We start from the raw sequence: 22188 nt of genomic DNA on the forward strand, positions 1-22188 counted from the left end.
TACACGAATCATCATGTTGACAAAGTGACATCTCTGTAGTTAAAAATACAATTTACACAAATCCAAACAAGCTAATGCTGGTTCATCTGATGACAAAACTTTCTGCAGGGGTCAAGCACACAGGGAACATCTGTGACCTCCGCCCTTTACCCCAAAGAGCCGATGACAGCATCAGAGGTCTGGAAATGAAGTGACTTTTTCGTAACTATGGAGTTCTTCCCCTTCCAGGTTATTGTATTTGTTCCTTATTGCCTTCCGTCGGTTGGAAGGGGGAATTTTCGAGTAACGATTGGCTACATGCGTGGAAAAAGGGACTTTAGGGGTTGACAAAATAACCCCCGTTTCTGTTAAAATGCTACCGTTGCATTCGTATGCAATATTTTGAGCCCAAATCATCGACGCGGCGTCGCTGCCGCAACTCCCCGAGATTTTTTTACTGTGTATTTAGAGTTAAGCTACGGTATAAAATGCTAACAGGCCATCCCTACTGAGGATGCTGGAATAATGGATTACACAGTGTATCACTAAAAGTGTAACAACGTACTATTACTGCGATTTAACCGTTTCCTTCTTGTAACCACTGCTTTTTTTATTCTTTTTTTTTTTTTTGCTAACAAAAAAATTGTCTTAGCAGCAATGAGCATTCCCGTTCGGATTGTGGAAGATGGCTTGTTAGCTTGTTTTGATTCGCATAAATCGCAAGATAGACAGACACCCACAGACATCAGTTAAAACAACCTCAAGTAAAGAAGGTTTTTTTTTTGTTTTTTTTTTTAAATCGCTAAGCTTCTTCATATGTAACATTTAAGGGCTCGGCAGCAGCTTGACTTCATTTTGGATTTAGTTGGGAAGTTTTGAATGATGCCTCCAAAAAGTAACAAACACCAGGGACGTCTTCTGGGAAGTTGGCCGGAAGCTCTTGTCGGCTCCTGGGAACGAACACAAACTCCGGCCGATCCTTCAGCAATCTGGGACAGGGAGCGCACAAATAAAACATTAATTTAACAACAATGTGGCAAATTATTTGACACGAGAGGAAACACAGCGCCGCTCTAAAACAGAAGTTTCCTGTCCAGAACACTCGTCTCTCTGAACCTCGGAAAATGACTCGGTTCAGATCAGCGGGGTGAGAGTACTGCATATTGTAAATGAACAACATGTCCTTATCCTTCGTTTTTTTTCCGTCTGCAAGAGGTTAGCGCGGCGCTGCTTCGAAAATTAGCAGCATTATATCACCTGTGAGTTGTGGGACTAATGTTGATTTTTCTCGGTTGGCTGCAGGACTCAAACCTATTGGCCAACGTGACGTTATTCCCAAACAGGCAGTATCGTGGCATCTTCACGCCGACAACGCCTGCCAACACCGAACCGGTATGCAGGCCGATACGCATCTGGAAGAAAAAAAAAAGAGGAATATAGTGGTTAAAAAAAAAAAAAAAAAAATGCAAATCTGTATTTTTTGCTATTTCACGTAAATGCGAGTTGCTAGTCTTATTTTTTCAGGTCAATAGCACAAACCGGTGCAAATGTACTAATGTGCAAAAGTTAATTCAGACCGCTCATCGGATTTATTTATACCATTGGTCCCCAAACTACGGCCCGGGGGCCGGATACGGCCCGCCTCCGCATTTTGCCCGGCCCCTGAACAATACCAGAGATGCCTTATGATTTTATAATCATAATGCCAATAATAATACAAATATAATCATAATGAAATCTACTGGGATAAAATCCGTTGAAATGTGTTGTGTTGGTATCAGTTTGGTTTCATAGCCTGCTTGCTTTCTGGATTTCACAGTGAATGTTAATGTTCCTTGTTTTGTTTTTTTTCTGTGAAATACTTGAAATGGGTTATTTGGTTATTGTTTATATCATTAATAATGTTATTTTTTATTTTCTGATTTTTTTTTTTTCCTGTCAAGATCCCAGAAAGGGTTCATTTGTGGTGGCTTTCTGGAAAATGATAAATGTTTACGTTTAGACACCTATGCGATCGTCACACTTTTTGTCACAAACTGGCCTCCCGTCAGAGAAGGGAAAAGTTATTTGGCCCTTGCAGGAAAAAGTTTGGGGACCCCTGATTTATACACTTATTCATTTTGATATTTTGTCCAAATTTGGATGCCATTGAATTTGGCATTTGTATACATACATATAAATTATATTTGTATTACGGCTCAAAGAGCCATAAACCAATGATGCAAACATCGATGAGTTGTCAATAATAAACCAGCAATGAGCAATTTCACACATTTTTCCAGTCTAATAAACAACACGGTGCGTTGTTAAACGTTAAAAGTTATACATTTCTTTCCATTTGGTTCTTAGTTGAGTAGATCTACATGAATCGTTCTCACCATTGAAGCTCTGAGCCTCAATGTCAACATCTTTCATTCACTTTCATTCATTATTTCGCTTCTTCGCTTACTAAACTACCTCTTCTATGTTACTAATGCATTGTCGTATCGTGTTTGCTTGCTGCGCGTATGACAATAAACGCTTTGAATTGAAATAGAGGTCGATTCGACCGATAAGGAAAAAATTGCAAGAGCAGAAACGAAGCAATTCACTTACCTTACATGGTCGCAACTCTTTTAATGTAAGTAGTTTGAGTAATTCATTTCAGAATAGGAGATACTTCCCTGCGAATGACTAATCCCTATACACGAGACCTATTAATATCGTTTATTTCGAACTTTTTTTAACTTCATCATCGAGTTAACGGCAGTAAATAGCGATTGACCTGTATCGGTTCTCCAGTTGGCGTCGTCACTTCGTCCGAAAGCTCCATCATCTTTAAGGCCATTAATGCAATTTGGACGGCGTGAGTCTCGCTTTCCTTATGTAATCCGCCGGCTACGCAATAAGCGTCCCCAATGGTCTCCACCTGTAGCGGAGAGTCACAAAAAATATCAATAAAAAAGGCTTCCAGTGACTTTTTGTACCTCCTCCCTTCTAAACCCAAGGCGTTACCAAATAATCTGACCGAAGATCGTCGTTTGACCTAAATGATGAAATATGAATATTCAACAAAATGATAAATACGGGCTTACATCCATCTGACAGTGGAGGACAAACGTGCAAAAAAAAAAAAAAAATTGCACGACAGCGTCATCCCTTGCCATTTTCGAAAGTTTGGTCGTACTTTTCTAAGTCCAAGACGTAAATCTGGAGTCGAGAGCCCTCGGCGGCTTTTTGGCGGAGACTATTTTTAGGGGCCTTTACATGTGGAGTGGAAACAGGGTCCCGTTGGAACTTCCTCGCGTTTTACGAGATATTTGTCAAACACGCCGCTCTCTCTTTGTAATACTTCGGTGACACTTTGATTATATTATCCAACTTCCCCGCAGATTAGGGACCTCTGGCAGACATTATGGTAGCCGCATGATCTACAGTACAAAGTTATTCGTCGAGAACCCCCTCCTCGCCACCTCCGCGTTAATCTTACACAACTCGCCGAGGTACTTGACGGTTCATATGTTGACAAAAAGAAGAGTGTCATTTTTTATTTCTGTTAGCTACTGTAAATGTTTCAATAATTTCCTCTCAAAATGTTCATTACCCGAGAAGGGTTGGCGATTATACTCAAGACGCAGAAAAATGCTGAGTGTCTAAAATCAAAATGCTGTGTTTACATGATGAAGTTGAAGTGAGCATCTTCTATTTATCATCCATTTAATTTTTCATGATTTATAAAGAACCCGGGGGCTGACTGATACACACTGCTACGGGTTCAAGAATAAGAATAAGATAAGAATAAGAGCAACTTTATTAATCCCGAAGGAAATTGCTGTGCCAGAGTTACAGAAAATATAACAGTAATAAATAATAAAAGAAAAGGCAGAATTAGAAAAAAAAATAAACTATAAACTATAAAGTGTCTCAGTGAAACTATAAAGTGTCTTAGTAAACAGTGATAAAACTATAAGTGTCTTAGTAACAAGTGAGGTAAGGAGTGCACAATAGTATGATAAAAGGGAAAATTGTCGTGTAGCTGTTATGAGATGAGATGAAATATTGCACAGTTTCTGAAAATTGCACAGTTCAATAGTTCAAGTTTAAAAAAATATAGCTTTTAAATCTGCAGAGAAAAAGCAATGCACTGAGGCGCAACAAATACAAAATGAATTGAAATCCCAAAGTGGCGAAAATGTAATTTTCTTACAGCGTGTAGGTGCTGTATTTATTCAAGACCCGATGCATGTCAAATATCATTTAAATAAGATATTGTGGCAACCACATCCTGCCTACACAGGCTTGAGAGACATATCGGATCGGTCGTGATTCGCGGAAAAATTCCACTATAATCCCGTCGATACGAAATTTCCGAACCCACCTTGTAAACATCCAGCTCTCCGCACTGATGGTCAAACCTGGTGTAGAGCTCATTGAGCATGGTGATCACTTGCATCGGGGTGCAAAGCGAGCAGACCGCCGTGAAGCCGACCAGGTCCGAAAAGAGCATCGTGACTCGGTCGAACTTCTTGGCCTGAACCGTTTGGCCCTGCCACAGCTGCTGAGCCACGGTTCCGGGGAAAATGGAAAACAGGAGGTCCACCGTCTTCTTCTTCTCCTCCTCCAGCGCTTGGTGAGCGTGCTCCAGGGCCGCTTTGGCTTTTCCCAACCGCTTCTTCAAACCGTCCTGCGCTTTGGCCTGTTCGCCGACCAGGACGACGTCGCGAAGAGCGTTGTGAATAGGGATGTCTGACAAATACAGGCCGCGGCCCGTCAGCTCCTCCAGCTTGTCGACGCGCGGGGAGCCCAGGAACAAGATGACGTTGGACTCGGAAACGTAGATCATTTGGCCCTTGAGGTCCATGAGCTGAGAAACAAAGCGGCGGAGGGTCAATTCCCATGGAAACGGGATCAAATTTCACCTAAAATCCTCATCGCTAACTGACCGAAATGTATCGATCGCCGTACGAGACGATCGTTGCGGTTGTTTTTTTTTTTTTAATAATATGAGAAAAGAAATACACATTCAGTCAGAACATGCAGATCTTTGCACTTAAGACCTTAAAACACTTTATAGCCTTGACTTTGACACTTTATAGTGTTTTTTGTATTTCTTATTCCCCCCCCTTTGTTTTTTTTTTTTTTGTTTTGTTTTTTTTACTGTTTATAAAATCTCCTACTATTATTTATTATTGTTATGTTTCACTTAAAACTCTGGCACAACAATTTCCTTCGCGATAAATAAAGTTGTTCTTATTCTTATTCTTATTCTTATTCTTATTCTTATTCTTATTCTTATTCTTATTCTTATTCTTATTCTTATTCTTATTCTTATTCTTATTCTTATTCTTATTCTTATTCTTATGAGAGTCAGACACTTAAAACTCTGGCACAACAATTTCCTTCGCGATAAATAAAGTTATTCTTATTCTTATTCTTATTCTTATTCTTATTCTTATTCTTATTCTTATTCTTATTCTTATTCTTATTCTTATTCTTATTCTTATTCTTATGAGAGTCAGACACTTAAAACTCTGGCACAACAATTTCCTTCGCGATAAATAAAGTTGTTCTTATTCTTATTCTTATTCTTATTCTTATTCTTATTCTTATTCTTATTCTTATTCTTATTCTTATTCTTATTCTTATTCTTATTCTTATTCTTATTCTTATTCTTATTCTTATGAGAGTCAGACACTTAAAACTCTGGCACAACAATTTCCTTCGCGATAAATAAAGTTGTTCTTATTCTTATTCTTATTCTTATTCTTATTCTTATTCTTATTCTTATTCTTATTCTTATTCTTATTCTTATTCTTATGAGAGTCAGACACTTAAAACTCTGGCACAACAATTTCCTTCGCGATAAATAAAGTTGTTCTTATTCTTATTCTTATTCTTATTCTTATTCTTATTCTTATTCTTATTCTTATTCTTATTCTTATTCTTATTCTTATTCTTGTGAGAGTCAGACTGAGATATCAATATACATAATACTGGCAAGAGAAAATGACTTTTAAAAAAAGGAAAATTTGCAATTATAGCAATATAGGAAAAATCCCATGGGTACATGTTAATTTGCCTTACTCAGGGGCGAAACTATTTTCGGCGCAGACTAAAATACCTCGACAAATATGGAAAAAATGTCAAGAAAGCGCATAGGTTTTTATGGCGATATGTTCTAACGGCGATACCCTTTTCATTCGGGTCAAAACAGGTTCTACGTTTTACTCTAAACGGTCAAATAGTCTCAAAATCAACAGCGTTCCGATCAAATGCACATTATATCACCGCAATAAATGTTTAAGGAAAACATTTGCAAAGTCATAACAAAATAAATCGTGCCGAGCTTTTACGATTTCCAAATTCATACCCGGCGTTTTTTTAATTTGTACACAAGCTAACAGATCTATAAAAACGTGTATTCGCTTATTTCGTAGATCGGCTCGCGTGAAAGGGATTTATTTACATCGTCGTCGCTTAAAATATACTGCTCAAAAAAATAAAGGGAACACTTGAACAACACAGTGTAACTCCAAGTCAATCCCACTTGTGTGAAATCATAGTGTCCACTCAGGAAGCAACACAGATTCATTTTGACTTGTTTTAAGGACGTTACATCAAAGTTGGATCCGCCTGGAGTTTGTTTTTACACTTTAATTTGGAGTGTGATTCCTAATCCAGACCTCCATGGGTTGATACAATTGATTTCCATGGATCATTTTTGTGTGATTTTGTTGTCAGCACATTCAACTGTGTAAAAGAGCAAAGTATTTCATAAGAATATTTCATTCATTTAGATCCAGGATGTGTTTTTTAAGTGTTCCCTTTATTTTTTTTTTGAGCGGCGTATACACCTCCGACCGTAAAGCTAGTCGTAAACGTCGTTAGTCATTATACCGCTGACGTGTTTACTCTCCGAGACTCTTCTTTGCTCGTCATGGCGACTCGTTACATAAATAGCACGAGCACGGCTGCGCCGCTGACGGATAAAACGATGTGACATTTGCTTCTGATCGCCACTGGGGGGGTCCAACGTTGATCTCTACCTCGGGCACCACAAGTAAAGGCGGTAATAAGCTCGGCTGCTCGGCACGTTTTCTCCGTTTTACTCGATTCGATATCAAAAACCGTCGAGCGGAAGACCTTTTCCGTCACGGGAGTCGTTTTTAAATGACGTACCTTCCCGGTGCGATCGGCGCCGGACGCTCCGTGCTTGATCCGGATGATGAACTGGGTGTTGAGCATGGTCAGGATACCTTGAAAGGTACATTTGATCTGAGGGGAGACGATCGAGAAGTGTTCTTGAAAGGTAGCCGACCGCCGAGGTCCGTCCTTCCTCGTCAGTCTCTTCCTGAGCCCGTGTCCGATTTGTACCAGAACCAAATCCTGGTCCAGGATCAGATGGAAAGGGAAGATGGTGGAGAACAGAGAGGTAGGAAGCGTCCCGGTCGAGGTCGCCCGTAGAGGACTGGGACTCAGGTTTTTATCGTCCTTCACCACGACCGTGTACAGAAGACTGGGCTGCGGACCGGATTGCAAGATGCTGTCTTTGGCGCCGGGCGGGTCCGTCAACACGTCCACCGTGGTGCGATACAGCAGACGGGCGGCCGCTTTGATAACTCCCGGGAAAAAGAGCTCGGTGGTCAGGCGGGGGTTGAAGAAGTAGACAGTGAGCAGACCCGGATCCTTGTCGAAGCAAAGCACCGACGGTTCGTTTACGCAATCGTCCCCGTCCGGTTTGCTCAGCGCGCTGCTCTGTTTCAACAAGACGTTGAAGCTGTTGAGGAAGTTGTGGAGCGCGCCCCCCACCACCCTCAAAATGTGTCCGTCCTCCTCGTAGCACATGTTGAAAAGCTCCTCGCCGAGGGAGATCTTCAGAGCCTCCAAGGGTACAGCTGCGGGAGTCACGACGACAAACAGGCGGAGGTTTTTTTTTTTTTTTTCCAGAGCCGAATTCGCCATTTTAAACGCGCGATCGGGTTCTACGTACCTGTTTCGGTCGAATAGATGTTCATCATCTCCACTAGATGTTCCGGTTTATCGCTACAAGGCTGATGATCCGCGCAGCATCGGACCAAACTAGAAATACAACGCATAAACCACGGATCAGCAGTCCATATTTTACGATTCGACCCGTAACGTAAATCTAGACGGACTCGGAACGGATTGACGCGACAACCAAGATTTTACATCTCGACGGCGATAAAAGTTGAATCCTTAACAAAATACAAAAAGTACCGTCCAAGAGTTCTTTAAGCACCCACCGGCACACCTCTTGTTTGGCTTTTCGTTGAAGTCGTGGCGACATATGTACCGTCATTTCCCCGACTATTGAGCCAACCCCAATATTAGCCGCACCGGCTAGCCGGTCGCTATCTTGGGCTTCCTCCTCCGCACGAAAACCGCCAAAATCGGAGTCGAACGGACTCAGAATTTCCTTTCATCGGTCCGACGTGAGGAGGATAAATGTTTTAGCGGCGTGAAGCAAAAAAAAAAAAAAAACATCCATATATCAGCCGTATCGTTGTTCAGGTGAGAAAAGTACTTTTCGGAGGTTTTCTTAATCTTCTATCACCCGATAGAATCCGACAAAACGGTAAAACAAGCTGACGGATTCATCCCGACTTGCGGATCCTTTTCTATTTTTCTTATTCTTTCCGCACAGATCCGTCCGAAACGCTTTAAAAAACGATTTATTGATCATTAAATCAATCCCCGGATTAACCCGGCTATTCGACTAATCATTTACCGGTGGTTCGTCACACCGAGGGCGCTTGAGAGAAACAAATGCTCGATTATTCTTTGTCTACTTGCGGTTGCGCGGGTTTTTTTAGACGAGTACCTCATCTCTGTCTGGGAGGGTAGGAGACGTGAAGGCCATGTGAATAAAATTCAGAGCTACGCTGCCGCTCTAGGTGTCGTCGTTGCTAAGGCGGCGTAGTGACAAAATAAATACATAAATAAATAAAGCAAAGGTAGACGGAACGGGTGGGAGGTCAGGAGGGTACCTCGCCGAATCCCTGGCTTGGACCGACAGCCTGATCATCCTCTGGAAGGCAGCGTGCAGCCTGTGGAACTGAGCGATAAAAAAGTGTCCGGTGAGTCTGACTGGAATTGAAAGCATCTTGAATTACAGGGACGTCCATAAATGTGAGGGGAAAACAGAATAGGAATAAAATTAAATTAAAAAAAAAAAAAAAAGGGGGAGAAATTTTTTTCACTTCATTTTTTTTTTTTTTTTTTACATATCTGCACATGAATGCAGAGAGTGACAGATGCCAAAATAAAAACATTAAAAAATAAATTAAATTAAATTTTAAAAAAAAAGGGGGAGCAATTTTGAGTGGAAAAGGGAGGCAAGGGGGGTCTTTTTTTTTTTTTTACATATCTGCACATGAATGCAGAGAGTGACAGACGCCAAAATAAAAACATTAAAAAATAAATTAAATTAGAAAAAAAAGGGGAAGCAATTTTGAGTGGAAAAGGGAGGCAAGGGGGGTCTTTTTTTTTTTAAATATCTGCACATGAATGCGGAGAGCGACAAATGCCAAAATAAAAACATTAAAAAATAAATTAAATTAAATTTAAAAAAAAAGGGGAGCAATTTTGAGTGGAAAAGGGAGGCAAGGGGGGTCTTTTTTTTTTTTTTTTTTTTACATATCTCCACATGAATGCGGAGAGTGACAGACGCCAAAATAAAAACATTAAAAAATAAATTAAATTAAATTTAAAAAAAAGGGGGAGCAATTTTGAGTGGAAAAGGGAGGCAAGGGGGGTCTTTTTTTTTTTTTTTTTTACATATCTCCACATGAATGCAGAGAGTGACAGATGCCAAAATAAAAACATTAAAAAATAAATTAAATTAAATTAAAAAAAAAAGGGGGAGCAATTTTGAGTGGAAAAGGGAGGCAAGGGGGGTCTTTTTTTTTTTTTTTTTTTTTTTTTACATATCTGCACATGAATGCAGAGAGTGACAGACGCCAAAATAAAAACATTAAAAAATAAATTAAATTAAATTTAAAAAAAAAGGGGAGCAATTTTGAGTGGAAAAGGGAGGCAAGGGGGGTCTTTTTTTTTTTTTTTTTTACATATCTGCACATGAATGCAGAGAGTGACAGATGCCAAAATAAAAACATTAAAAAATAAATAAAATTAAATAAAAAAAAAAAGGGGGAGCAATTTTGAGTGGAAAAGGGAGGCAAGGGGGGTCTTTTTTTTTTTTTTTTTTTACATATCTGCACATGAATGCAGAGAGTGACAAATGCCAAAATAAAAACATTAAAAAATAAATTAAATTAAAAAAAAAAGGGGAAGCAATTTTGAGTGGAAAAGGGAGGCAAGGGGGGTCTTTTTTTTTTTTTTTTTTTACATATCTCCACATGAATGCGGAGAGTGACAGATGCCAAAATAAAAACATTAAAAAATAAATTAAATTAAATTAAAAAAAAAAGGGGGAGCAATTTTGAGTGGAAAAGGGAGGCAAGGGGGGTCTTTTTTTTTTTTTTTTTTTTTTTTTTACATATCTGCACATGAATGCAGAGAGTGACAGACGCCAAAATAAAAACATTAAAAAATAAATTAAATTAAATTTAAAAAAAAAGGGGAGCAATTTTGAGTGGAAAAGGGAGGCAAGGGGGGTCTTTTTTTTTTTTTTTTTTTACATATCTGCACATGAATGCAGAGAGTGACAGATGCCAAAATAAAAACATTAAAAAATAAATAAAATTAAATAAAAAAAAAAAGGGGGAGCAATTTTGAGTGGAAAAGGGAGGCAAGGGGGGTCTTTTTTTTTTTTTTTTTTTACATATCTGCACATGAATGCAGAGAGTGACAAATGCCAAAATAAAAACATTAAAAAATAAATTAAATTAAAAAAAAAAGGGGAAGCAATTTTGAGTGGAAAAGGGAGGCAAGGGGGTCTTTTTTTTTTTTTTTTTTTTACATATCTGCACATGAATGCGGAGAGCGACAAATGCCAAAATAAAAACATTAAAAAATAAATTAAATTAAATTTAAAAAAAAAGGGGAGCAATTTTGAGTGGAAAAGGGAGGCAAGGGGGGGTCTTTTTTTTTTTTTTTTTTTACATATCTGCACATGAATGCAGAGAGTGACAGATGCCAAAATAAAAACATTAAAAAATAAATAAAATTAGATAAAAAAAAAAAGGGGGAGCAATTTTGAGTGGAAAAGGGAGGCAAGGGGGGTCTTTTTTTTTTTTTTTTTTTTTTTTTTACATATCTGCACATGAATGCAGAGAGTGACAGATGCCAAAATAAAACATTAAAAAATAAATTAAATTAAATAAAAAAAAAAAGGGGGAGCAATTTTGAGTGGAAAAGGGAGGCAAGGGGGGGGTCTTTTTTTTTTTTTTTTTTTACATATCTCCACATGAATGCAGAGAGTGACAGACGCCAAAATAAAAACATTAAAAAATAAATTAAATTAAATTTGAAAAAAAAGGGGAGCAATTTTGAGTGGAAAAGGGAGGCAAGGGGGGATCTTTTTTTTTTTTTTTTTTTTTTTTACATATCTGCACATGAATGCAGAGAGCGACAGACGCCAAAAAAAAACATTTAAAAAAAATAAAATAAAATAAAATAAAAAAAAAACGCATGTTCCCTCTCACTCTTTCTCTCACCTTAGGGCACGCCAGTTTGCGGATGCTTTCCCCGAGTGTGTGCAGATTAACTTTGGCTCTGCTCGCCTTGAACCGAGGCGGTTCCCCTCCGTCTCTCTTTCGATGCACGTCCTTAAAAACGGGTGAAAAATCCCCGGCGTCCTCCTCGTCCTCCTCCTCCTCCTCCTCCTCCTTCTCCTTCTTCTCCACCGCTGCAGCTGCAGCCGCGGTGCGCTCCAAAAAGTCCCCTTGCTCGCTTCTCCTACCGGAGAACGGACACTCTCCAGATATCTTAAGTTCTTTGAGCTTTGCGCAGAACATCTTGATAATACTCTCAATTTTTTTTTTTTTTTTTTTATCTAATTTCAGAGGGAGACAGTCGTGCAGCCGTGCTCTCAGAGAGAAATTCCATCATCTGGAGCTGCTCATCCACTATATTTACCTTCCTCCTCCTCTTCCTCCTCCTCCTCCTCCTCCTCCTCCTCCTCCTCGTCGTCGATTCCAACGCTTCAGCACCAAAAACGAGACTGCATGCAATATTCACCCAACCTGCATGGGCAAACGATGGCTGGGAACTATCATCAAACCAAAAGCCAATGAGAAACTAAGGTGGGGGAGAGAGAGAAAAAGCACCAATCCATGCACAAGTAGGGCTGGTGTAGCTCGACGACCTATCAGAGATGAGAAATTATTTCCAGTCGACTCCACGCATGCAATGGACTGGTTTATTTTTATTTATTTTTTTTTTGTTTTAGTGCAGGGTTTAGACTGAATAAACTGGTCCTTTTTTATTTTTTTGTATTTTTTTTTCTTCACTACACATACAACCCCTGCTGCTTGGAAACACTGCCATGAACCTGCATGTTTTATTCCTGCTGCAGCCGTTTGGTTTTAGGTCATCGCATATGTGTGTGTGTGTGTGTGTGTGTGTGTGTGTGTGTTGCGTTGCAAGAACTTGAGAAGTTACCAAGTGTCACAGGAAGCGATCCGTCAGGATGAGGACACGCCGATGATTGGATGTCATTTATAAAAATGGGGCTGCGGCGTTGCAGAAGAAGAAAAATATATAATTGTTTAACATAGTAAACCCATTTCAGAGCTTTAAATAATAAATCGTGTTGTCACGTGGGAGGCGTCGCACCTCTTTCGGAGATATCTCCGGACCGGAAAACTGTTTTTATTGGCCGATGTTGCTCTCAAAGAACAACTGAGGGTTTGTTTATTGGGTAGAAAGATTTTCTTAAACTCGCCCCTTAAGAGGGGACGGTTTTGCGTTGAAAAAAGACACGAGGCCTCTGGTCGAACTCGCGCACTTGACATTCTTTTCCACCCTCATTTGTTTCTTTGACAGCATCTCTTTTTTTTAATCATAGTGACCCGATTTGCAAAAAAACGTAATCGAGATATTACAAACTCTCCCGGCGGGTGTTGAAAATACCACCAAAAAAAACCCTCTCGATGAAAATGCAGCAAAAAAAACACTAAACTAAATCCATTAAATCCTATAAAATCCTACAAAATTGTAAAGAAACCCCATACAAACTAGTCGAGACATTGCTTTTTTTTTAATGGTCACTTAAATAGCCTCGGAAATAACGTCCGATCGTCCAAGATGGGTGAGAAATCTTTAAAAAGAATAAGAAAAATGAAAGAATTCTTTTTGGTGTCGAACAAAATGCAACGATGTCTCCAAGCAGATCTTGCAGGAAAACCCATCGTGCATCCGCTGTGGGGAGAAACAGATGTTCCTGCCGCTTCTAACCGGAACCCGGAGGAGGCAACGCCAGCTGCGGCGATGCTACCGACTTATTTGTCGTGATTATCTACGACATGGATTCTCAGGGAAAAGACGAATCAATCTCAGAGCGGTTCGCTTTGGATTGCCGGACGTCACGGCTCTACTTTTGGTCAACGCTGCGGCAAAAACTGGGAAAATTGGAAAAAAAAAATGTCGTTTGCAGGGAAAAGCGTAAAATCGAGAAAGTATGCTTTCGGCAACGCCTTCTGAAACACTTTGTTAATCCTACTCGTTATTTTGCATGATCGTAATGTTTTCTGACATTCCTATTCACCCATATCTTTTTTTACCGTTATCGACTTGCAATAAAAAAAATTTAAAAAATTGAAAAAAACATCAGGAACTCCAAGAAAGACATACAGCGTGAGATATCGTATATATATTAGACCTTGGACTGTCGGACCCTGTTTTCAGACAGAATCGAACATCCAGGAGCAAAAAGACGTTTAATAGATAAGAAGAGTGCATTTTCTCTGACGGAATTTCGCAGTATTTGTGTTCTTTCCAGCTTTTGAGCTCATTTGATGTAATAAAACCACTGTAATTACAAGAAGCTATTTTCCAAGTTAATATATTGGATGATGCTAGGTTTTAATCCCCATGTCAAGCAATGAACAGTGAACATGGTGTACGGTGAGGTTTTTTTTTTTTTTTTCTAATTATTTTTCTTCCCTGACTAAACACTTAATTCGGGGGATCGCAGACGAATGGCGAGGCAGAAATGAAAAACTCCATCTCGCCCTCCTTTTTCATGGGATACAAAGCAGCTCTGAAATGCTTTCTTTGGAAACAAGAGCTCAAACTGACCTCATTTTTAGCTCTGCCGTCTTTGTATTTTATGTGACTTTGTCATGATTACGAATAGTTGATATGGTCGTTTGAGATTAAAAGGTCATCTGATAAGCAAATTCTGTTACGTGCAGATGTTCAATTGCTCTAAATCGACAAACAGATGCAAGAGATGTGGATGCATATATAGTTTTGTGACAGCAAATACATAAAATATATCGCAATGTATGAAAATTCAGTTTGCCTGACATCCATCGTGAGGAGGCGGTGTAAAGGCCACAAGAAATCAATGACCGCATTTCATCGATCCGCTTCCTATCAATAACTGCACAGCATGCTGCTATTTGTCCCTGTGGAAGACGGGTGAAATATAGAAAAAAAAACATGATATAACAATGCTGATGCATGTTTTTCAATGTTGCATAAGATGAGCCACATGGGCACTGATGCTAAAATAATTAGATATATCATGCCTCATTCCACCCTAGTAGACAGCAAATTGAAATTGCAGATACACTTGATTGACATTGCAATGCTTAAGTGTGTTCTGTCTCCGTTTTCTTATACAATGCATACTCTGGTAGGCTATTCCCCCCGGGGCCAGAACTTTAATGAACATTGTTGCAACAGATCGTTATAGAGTGTGTTGCAATTTGAGCCAAATAACTCTGGGTGTGCAAATGAAAAAAAGGGAGATGTATATTGTATGCATCTAACAGCACATAATTCATAGTTTTAAAAGTAGCAGTAAAAGACCCAAACTTAGCAATGACAGCAAAGTAATCCCCTTCATATTTCACATGTTGATATTCACAAACTACAAATAACAACAACAAAAAATAGTCATTTATTCATCCATTGTTCAATGGATCTACAACTGCAAAAAAAAGGTTAATGGATTATAAAATGAATCACAATTACTTCAAATGTAAATAAAAAATTAAGGTGTTAGATAAGAAGGAACATATATATGGGACTTTAGTTGATAATTTAGACACAGCGAGCATATGTTAAAATACACATTTTAATTTTCATGCGAGAATAAACAATATAACGCACAGGCGGATGTGTTTAAAAATTGAAGTTAAAAAAAGAAACAGATTGTCTAAAATCCGAGGTACAGTGAACGCCACAAAAAGCACGTGATCAGTTTTGACCAATAGGATGATGAAGAATGAGACACGTGGATTGTTTTCGGAAACAGACATGTCAGCCTCCTGGTGTTCAGCGGATGTTTAGTCTGCAATATTATACTCCCAAGGATTGAACGTAAAGATGGTACATTTTTGGATTTATATAAATAATAATGTAATATAATATATATCAACTTTGTTTTCCATTCAGCTTGATTTAGACTATGGTGCTGGTTGTCACTAGGCAATTGCCAACTCCACCATATATCAACAATATCTGTACCTTGCCAACACTGTAGATACATTGCATTAATCTGACGCCTTTTGCAGCAAATTACTTGATTTTTTATTTTCTTTTGTTTATAGTTTGGAGACTCGAATCCCTCCGACACCTTGGGACTCCTTCGTGTCAGAGGGCTGCTGGAGTTCAAGTGTCTCCTGGACAACACGGATGGTAATGTTATGTCCGTGCTCACAGACATAATGCCTTCCAGTTGGTAGACAGCCGATTTAATTAAAAAGGGTTAGATTCAATTTACAAAAGTTTAGTTCCTCTCTTTGTGATGTCTTAGTCATTGTACCGCAGCAAATCTTCAGTGCAAGAGAATTATGTTGTAAGAAAAACAACCCAACACTACCTATTTATAGAACAAGATACTCAAACTAGTGATTAGCAGTGTATGCTAATCTTTTTCATACATTGTGGTATAGCAGCCTTGTACATTCATGTTGCTTCTTATTATTTATACATTTTCATGTCAAATATGTACAGCAGGGTTAGAAAGCAGTTGATATTATTTCTGTGAATATGCCTTGGGGATTTTCACACTTCTTCCCTTAGTGTGAGTTTCTCCACTTCTGATTGGTCAGTTCGTGGAGCTGTGGTTTGTAAACAAGGAAGTAAGTTTGTTATGAAGTTGCGGAAGGATGGACATTGACGTTCAGTGCTGCTGACGATATCTATCTCTCCAACTTGTATTTCTCCGACCACAACACATCAAGGCCGCGCGTTGCAATTAAAAAAAAGAAGAACAGTGTTTTTTAATATATGATGCAAAGCAATGAGATTATTTACTGTCCGCTTAATCATATCACTAACTCATGCCACACAGCTTTCACATCACTCTGAAAGCGATCTGAAAGGTGAAAGGTCAAAAGGTGATCTTTTTCTCAGATTTCAAGTGTTGCTATCAACAATCCTATCTTGCTTTATAGTAAAATTGTATTGTATGAAGGCAAACATACTCAAACCACGGCAACAGAAAGCAATTACAGTGTAGTGATTGTCAAAATGTCTAATAATCTGTCATCTTACAGAGGCTCTGATGAAAAATGTGATCTCCAGAACATTTGAGGCCCTCCGCACTCAGGTTCAGTCTGACTCCTGTGTCCTCGCTGTGTGTGACAGTCCAGTCATAATTTGGCCAAATAAAAGTGTTTATGTAACACCAAAAGAAATAACCCCCAATACACCCTGTGAAGATTTACATCAGTGGATACAGTAAGTTGCATTGATAAATGTATCTAAGACAATTATTTTTTGTTTCTCTCACTTAGTTTAAAGTCACTTAGTGAAATCTGTTTCTGTCTTTCAGGGCGGAAGATCAAGACGGTGTCGGGAAGAGATTGTCAAAAAAGAAAAATGTGAAATGTTCTGCACCAGTACGTACACAGCTTGCATTATTTTGTGCACATTAAGAAATTCAAAACATGAGCACAATATACAGAAATATAATTTCTTATTAATCTTGTACACTAGAATTTGTATCACGCTATTCAGAGGGCTTCTTTTTTTAATTTTACATGTATCATTATACCTACCTAGGCGTAAAATTGAATTAATAAACTAAATTGTTTCCAGTCTAGTGAAAATATGTTAATTCTCCATCTATTAAAATACTTTTGAAAAAATGTCAACTTGTTTTCATCACACAGATTTGACCATTTCATTCAACATTTATAATTGACACTTATTTTCTGATACAATCTGTTGTCTCGTTCTTCTAACTGTTTATCAATTTCTTTATGGTTTTAAAGCCGCTTATTTGTTTTTAAGTAAGTTAGCACTAAAACTGAAATACAAATACTAATCTCGGTTCGTTTTTTGAGTTATTTTTAGGTGAGTCATGGCAGTACTCGGAAAGACGTGAAAGTAGTAAGAATAATAAAAATCAAACCTGCAAGGACTTATGGTATAAAAAGATTAGATAATACAGGTGTGCATTGCAACTTTCAATATTAAGAAGAATCCATGATACAAAATAAAAATTATATTCTATTTATTTCCCTAGTTCTGCCATGCATTGCAATTTTTCAATACACACTGAGGATATTAACAATAACACACATGTGGTGTGTTTGTATGTTTAGAGAGTCATAAACCTTCGCCTGATGATGGAGGCAACAAGGCCGGGTCCTCTCTCAGCCCCAGTTCTCTGCACGACCCTTCAGAGATCCCATTTCCTGTCGACGACTCTTCCCATGGATTGCGTTGTTCGTACACGTTCCACAAACACCCTGGAAGAGTACGCCTCAACGTCAAGAGCGTTTAGCAACGCCCTAAGGAACAAATAGACTCGTGTACAGATGCACTCTCTGGGGTTGCAGGGCCTGCGGACACCTGTTGGAGGCACTAACCCGGCAGCTGTCAGAGATGGAGAAAGTGACCTTGCGCTACATGGAGGGAACCATTGTGCCGGTTCCCCAATCGCTTCACTTCCTCCTCCCGGAGCCGAAGGGACTGGTGACTGCGGTCTTTCCTTCCGGGTTGCCCGATGGTCAGCTAGAGACTCAGCGCAAGGTTTGTGCAGAAAAATGTGTTGGAAATTTCACCTGCGCATTTAAACCCCCCCCCCCCCACACACACACACACACACTTGGCTGAGACTGAAAGTGTCACCGGTCAGAATTTGTACACAAATACAGAAATTTAAAAAATACAATAGTTCAAAAGCATTATGCAATTTTTATCAGATTTCTATCCATTGCTATTGTCCATTGGAACTGATTTCTGCAGTTACTTAGTTAACTACGATCGGCATCACTTAACCAGCCACAGGTGCCGGTTTTATAAACTTTTTTTTTTTTTTTTTTTTGAAAAGTGTCTCTTGCCCTTTTCCAACATTTTTTTTAAGAATTTTAAGGACGGGGTTTCTCAAAACCAGTCTTCAGGAAATAATCTCATTTTGACTGAAATTATTTTTATTTATTTTTTTGTATTTTCTTGTAGGTTATGCAACTGCACCGTTAATTTTTGCCACTTTTTAAGCCTTTACTCTCCCAATTTTGAGGCTTTACATAACAGTTTTTCCGAGAATTGATTTCCCTTAGTCTGAAATTATTTTCATTTATTTTTTGTATTTTTTTTTTGGTAGGTTATGCAACTGTACCGTTAATTTTTGCTACTTTTTCACCCATTTCTCTCCCAATTTGAGGCTTTACATAACAGTTTTTCAGAGAAATGATTCTCCTCAATCTGAAGGATTTGATTTAAATGCACTAAACCGACATCTGTTCAATGCAAACTGGATGTTTTCATCTGCTGTTCGTAACAAATAAACTCCCGAGCATGACCGCACCGTGTCGCACTTCCATGATAAATGACGATAACTTCAAAAATTGGCCTGTTTGGTTCAGATATGATTTCTCACCAACTAGGAGTTGCATCAACGCTACGACCTGCCGGACGACAGGCCCTTTTTTAGAAGGGCAAACGCGTACCGCTTTCCCAATGAGCCCTACAAAGACGGATACCTCCGCAACCCTCACCTGGTTCTCACCCACCCAACTCTGGAAAACGGAAAGGTAGAAACGACTTCAGCTTTGCATGAACTTGTCAAAGGATATACATGTTAAAATGATGAATACTCGCACATGTGTGTTCTCCAGGTGTATCTAGTCCAGGGGACCTACAGTTATCACCACTACATGCAGGACCGCATGGAGGACAACGGCTGGGGCTGCGCATATCGCTCCCTCCAGACCATCTGTTCCTGGTTCCGGCAGCAAGGCTACGTTGAGCGCCTCGTGCCGACGCACAAGGAGATCCAACAGGTAGTGCAAATGTAATATTTGGTATGTATCGTAATGCTAAAATTTCGATCTATCCCGTCTAGGCTTTAGTGGATGTCGGAGACAAACAACCGGCCTTTGTCGGATCTCGCCAGTGGATCGGATCCATTGAGGTTCAGGCTGTTCTGAACCAACTGCTCGGAATCACTTCCAAGATCATGTTTGTGAGGTTTGTAGTCCAGAGCCCGCTTGACTTACGATTCAGATTTGTCGGCGCTGTTTGTTGTTTATGTTCGACCAACAATAAATGGTTGTCGTCTTCAGCCGGGGTTCGGAGTTGGTGTCCAAAGGCAGAGAGCTGGCGAATCACTTCCTTTCTGAGGGAACTCCCGTGATGATCGGTGAGCTGAGACTTCCGGGCATTTTTGCCTGTTTTTATCCATTTTTTTTTTTATTCCTTACAGGATTATTTACTTACTTACTTATTTTTTTTTTTTTACTTTTTATTTTTTTTTTATTTACTTTTTTTTTTTTTTTTTTTTTTTTTTAAATTAATTAAAATAAATTTATTTTATTTTATTTTTTTTTTTATTTTATTTTATTTTTTATTTTATTTATTTATTTATTTTTTTATATTTATTATATATTTATTTATTTTATTTTTTATTTTATTTTATTTATATAAAAAAAAATTAAAATAATTTAATTATTTACTTAAAAAAAAAACACTCCTACAATTTGATAGAAACACAATGTGTTTTACAGTGTAAAAAAAATACATTTCAAATTCACCAAACGTGTAGTAGGGTTTCTTTTTGAAGCATTTCAGCTAACTTGAACCTTGTCGGCAACCCGTGGCTCCGAGTGGCTTAGGAAAATTAATTATAAATATTTAATTGAAGTGTATTTTATTTGTTTTAGTTCCTTTTTTTAATATTAGTTCCAAGTTGGAAGATTATTGTGATCTTGAAATATTATTATATTACAAATATTATTATGAATATCCTTCAGGATTAATAAAGTTGTTCTCATCTCATCTCATCTCATCTCATTAAAATAAAATGATATTTATTATTTTTCGCCGCTCGAAATGAACGTCACATTCCCAGAAGCCGGTATACCCGCCAGCCGCTATAGCCCCGATTTGAAATGCAGGAGTAGAAGTCCCATTAACCAGGTTAAAATAAATATTTATGAAGATATTTTCCAAATATTTATTTTTTATTGTTTACTGACACTGTGTTTTTTTTTTTCCCAATTTATTTTTAAAATCCAGGTCAAGGCTACGCTACACACTCTGAAAGCCCAAAGCTAAAATTTAATTTTCCCTGGAGCACTTTTATGGATTTCATAAGCAACACACTACACACTTGTTTATACAAAGTGTAAAGGTAATAAAAAGCAATATATACAGTGGTACCTTTATTTTAGACGTCAAAAAATTATTTGCGGCTCCCAGTTGTTTTCTTTTCCTTGGAAACTATGTCCAAATGGCTCTTTGGGTGTTGAACTAGGCTCACTGCAGAGTATCTTTAACAATTTAACATCTTCTACAATTTGAGGAGTGATTTAAATCTTTATTATTTTTATCCCAGGAGGTGGAGTTTTAGCTCACACGATCCTCGGGGTGGCATGGAGTGAGACCACCGGCCAGATCCGCTTTCTCATCCTCGATCCGCATTACACCGGAGCGGAGGATTTACAAGTTATCACAGAAAAGGTGGGCTTCAACATTAAGAGTGTGAGTTCTGGTGTGTGTGTGTGTGTGTGTGTGTGTTGATGAGATGTACTACGGACAATGTTTGAGTTTGAGTGTCATGTCCCGCAGGGCTGGTGTGGATGGAAAGGACCAGAGTTCTGGGATCAAACTGCGTATTATAATCTTTGTTTGCCTCAAAGGCCAAAGATGCTGTGAGTTTTCTCTTCTGGGTCAAACTGAGTGAAATCTGATATTCGTCGACAACTTGGGATCCTTCAGTTTTCAACGTTTTTCACAAAGTCCGAAATAAATGGAACGTCTTCTGATTTGAGTATTCGTTTTTTTTTTTTTTTTTTTTTTTAAGTATACCACACAACAGAATCATAGCACTCGCACACACACACACACACACTTTAAACGCGTATTACACCACGTCTGCTTTTACAATTGAGCCTCTGAACAGGTGACGAATTGAAATTTCAGGGGACGCGCCTTTAGATTATTAACCCTCTGCAGGTTTTATTTCCTAATGTTGTATTTTTGTTTGACAAAAATTACAGTCACTGTATAAGCTTTACAAAATTGATATTATACTAATAAACAATATGTCTTCCTGTTCTTTTTTTCAACACAACAAACATTTTTTTTTAGAATTTTAGTTTACAAGAGCTCTTAAAAAGAGCTGAGCTCTGATTTTTTTTTTTTTTTCAAAATTAATTTTAATTTAACATCAAGCATTCAGATGAAGGGATGTCATTAAGCGAAACACAGCTTCTTTCGTACAGTATTTGCATACATATCGACCATTTTTACTGTGGTTTTTACCTTTTTTTTCCTTTACGGCTAATATTTGCATGAATATAAGACAGGTGTCTCAGACTTGTTGCCCTCGGAACAATATTTTGTGACCCCCTGCCTGAAATCAAATCTTTGTGTTTTTTTCTCACACGCATCGGGAGGTTTTATACAGTGGGTTTAAAAAAACAAAAAAAAAAAAACCAATGTATTTGCAATATATTTTTTGCTTCAAAATTTGAAAACAATGATTTTTTGATGAAAAAAAAAAGGCCAGTGACATTGTTAAAACAATCTTTTCTTTTCTCTATAAAAAAAACACAAAAACAATAGCAAAAAAAACAGCAAAATTAAAAATATTTATTAAATAATCAGAATAGCCACCAT

The 22188-nt window shown here is 38.3% G+C and overlaps 2 protein-coding genes across 4 annotated transcripts; one reads left to right on the plus strand and one right to left on the minus strand.

The window, feature by feature from the left end:
* Positions 1-584: 584 nt before the first annotated feature.
* On the minus strand, positions 585-12019 carry LOC147228111 (guanylate cyclase soluble subunit alpha-1-like). 3 transcript variants are annotated; one of them, XM_086156330.1, is made up of 8 exons: positions 11598-12019; positions 8967-9034; positions 7949-8037; positions 7138-7853; positions 4337-4822; positions 2744-2887; positions 1237-1391; positions 585-968 (listed from the first exon to the last, which is right to left on the minus strand). In XM_086156330.1, exons 1-8 carry the CDS (start codon positions 11895-11897, stop codon positions 830-832), a joined length of 2097 nt encoding a protein of 698 aa, XP_086012456.1. In that variant the 5' UTR covers positions 11898-12019; the 3' UTR covers positions 585-829. The 3 variants fall into 3 exon arrangements, with proteins under 3 accessions (XP_086012456.1, XP_086012458.1, XP_086012457.1); XM_086156332.1 differs by lacking the exon at positions 11598-12019 and adding an exon at positions 8801-8885 and having other exon boundaries at positions 694-968; positions 8967-8985; XM_086156331.1 differs by lacking the exon at positions 11598-12019 and having other exon boundaries at positions 694-968; positions 8801-9015.
* A 3327-nt stretch (positions 12020-15346) lies between these two features.
* LOC147228112 (ufm1-specific protease 2-like) lies at positions 15347-21387 on the plus strand. Its single transcript, XM_086156335.1, has 12 exons — positions 15347-15441; positions 15663-15750; positions 16614-16797; positions 16892-16958; positions 17667-17821; positions 17904-18096; positions 18954-19100; positions 19185-19349; positions 19412-19536; positions 19632-19708; positions 20903-21027; positions 21136-21387. Exons 1-12 carry the CDS (start codon positions 15439-15441, stop codon positions 21220-21222), a joined length of 1416 nt encoding a protein of 471 aa, XP_086012461.1. The 5' UTR covers positions 15347-15438; the 3' UTR covers positions 21223-21387.
* The last annotated feature ends 801 nt before the right edge of the window (positions 21388-22188 follow it).

The sequence above is a fragment of the Fistularia commersonii genome, chromosome 12 (assembly GCF_037954325.1).
Source record: "Fistularia commersonii isolate RoL2024-O1a breed Wild chromosome 12, RoL_Fcom_v1.0, whole genome shotgun sequence".
Classification (NCBI taxonomy): domain Eukaryota; kingdom Metazoa; phylum Chordata; class Actinopteri; order Syngnathiformes; family Fistulariidae; genus Fistularia; species Fistularia commersonii.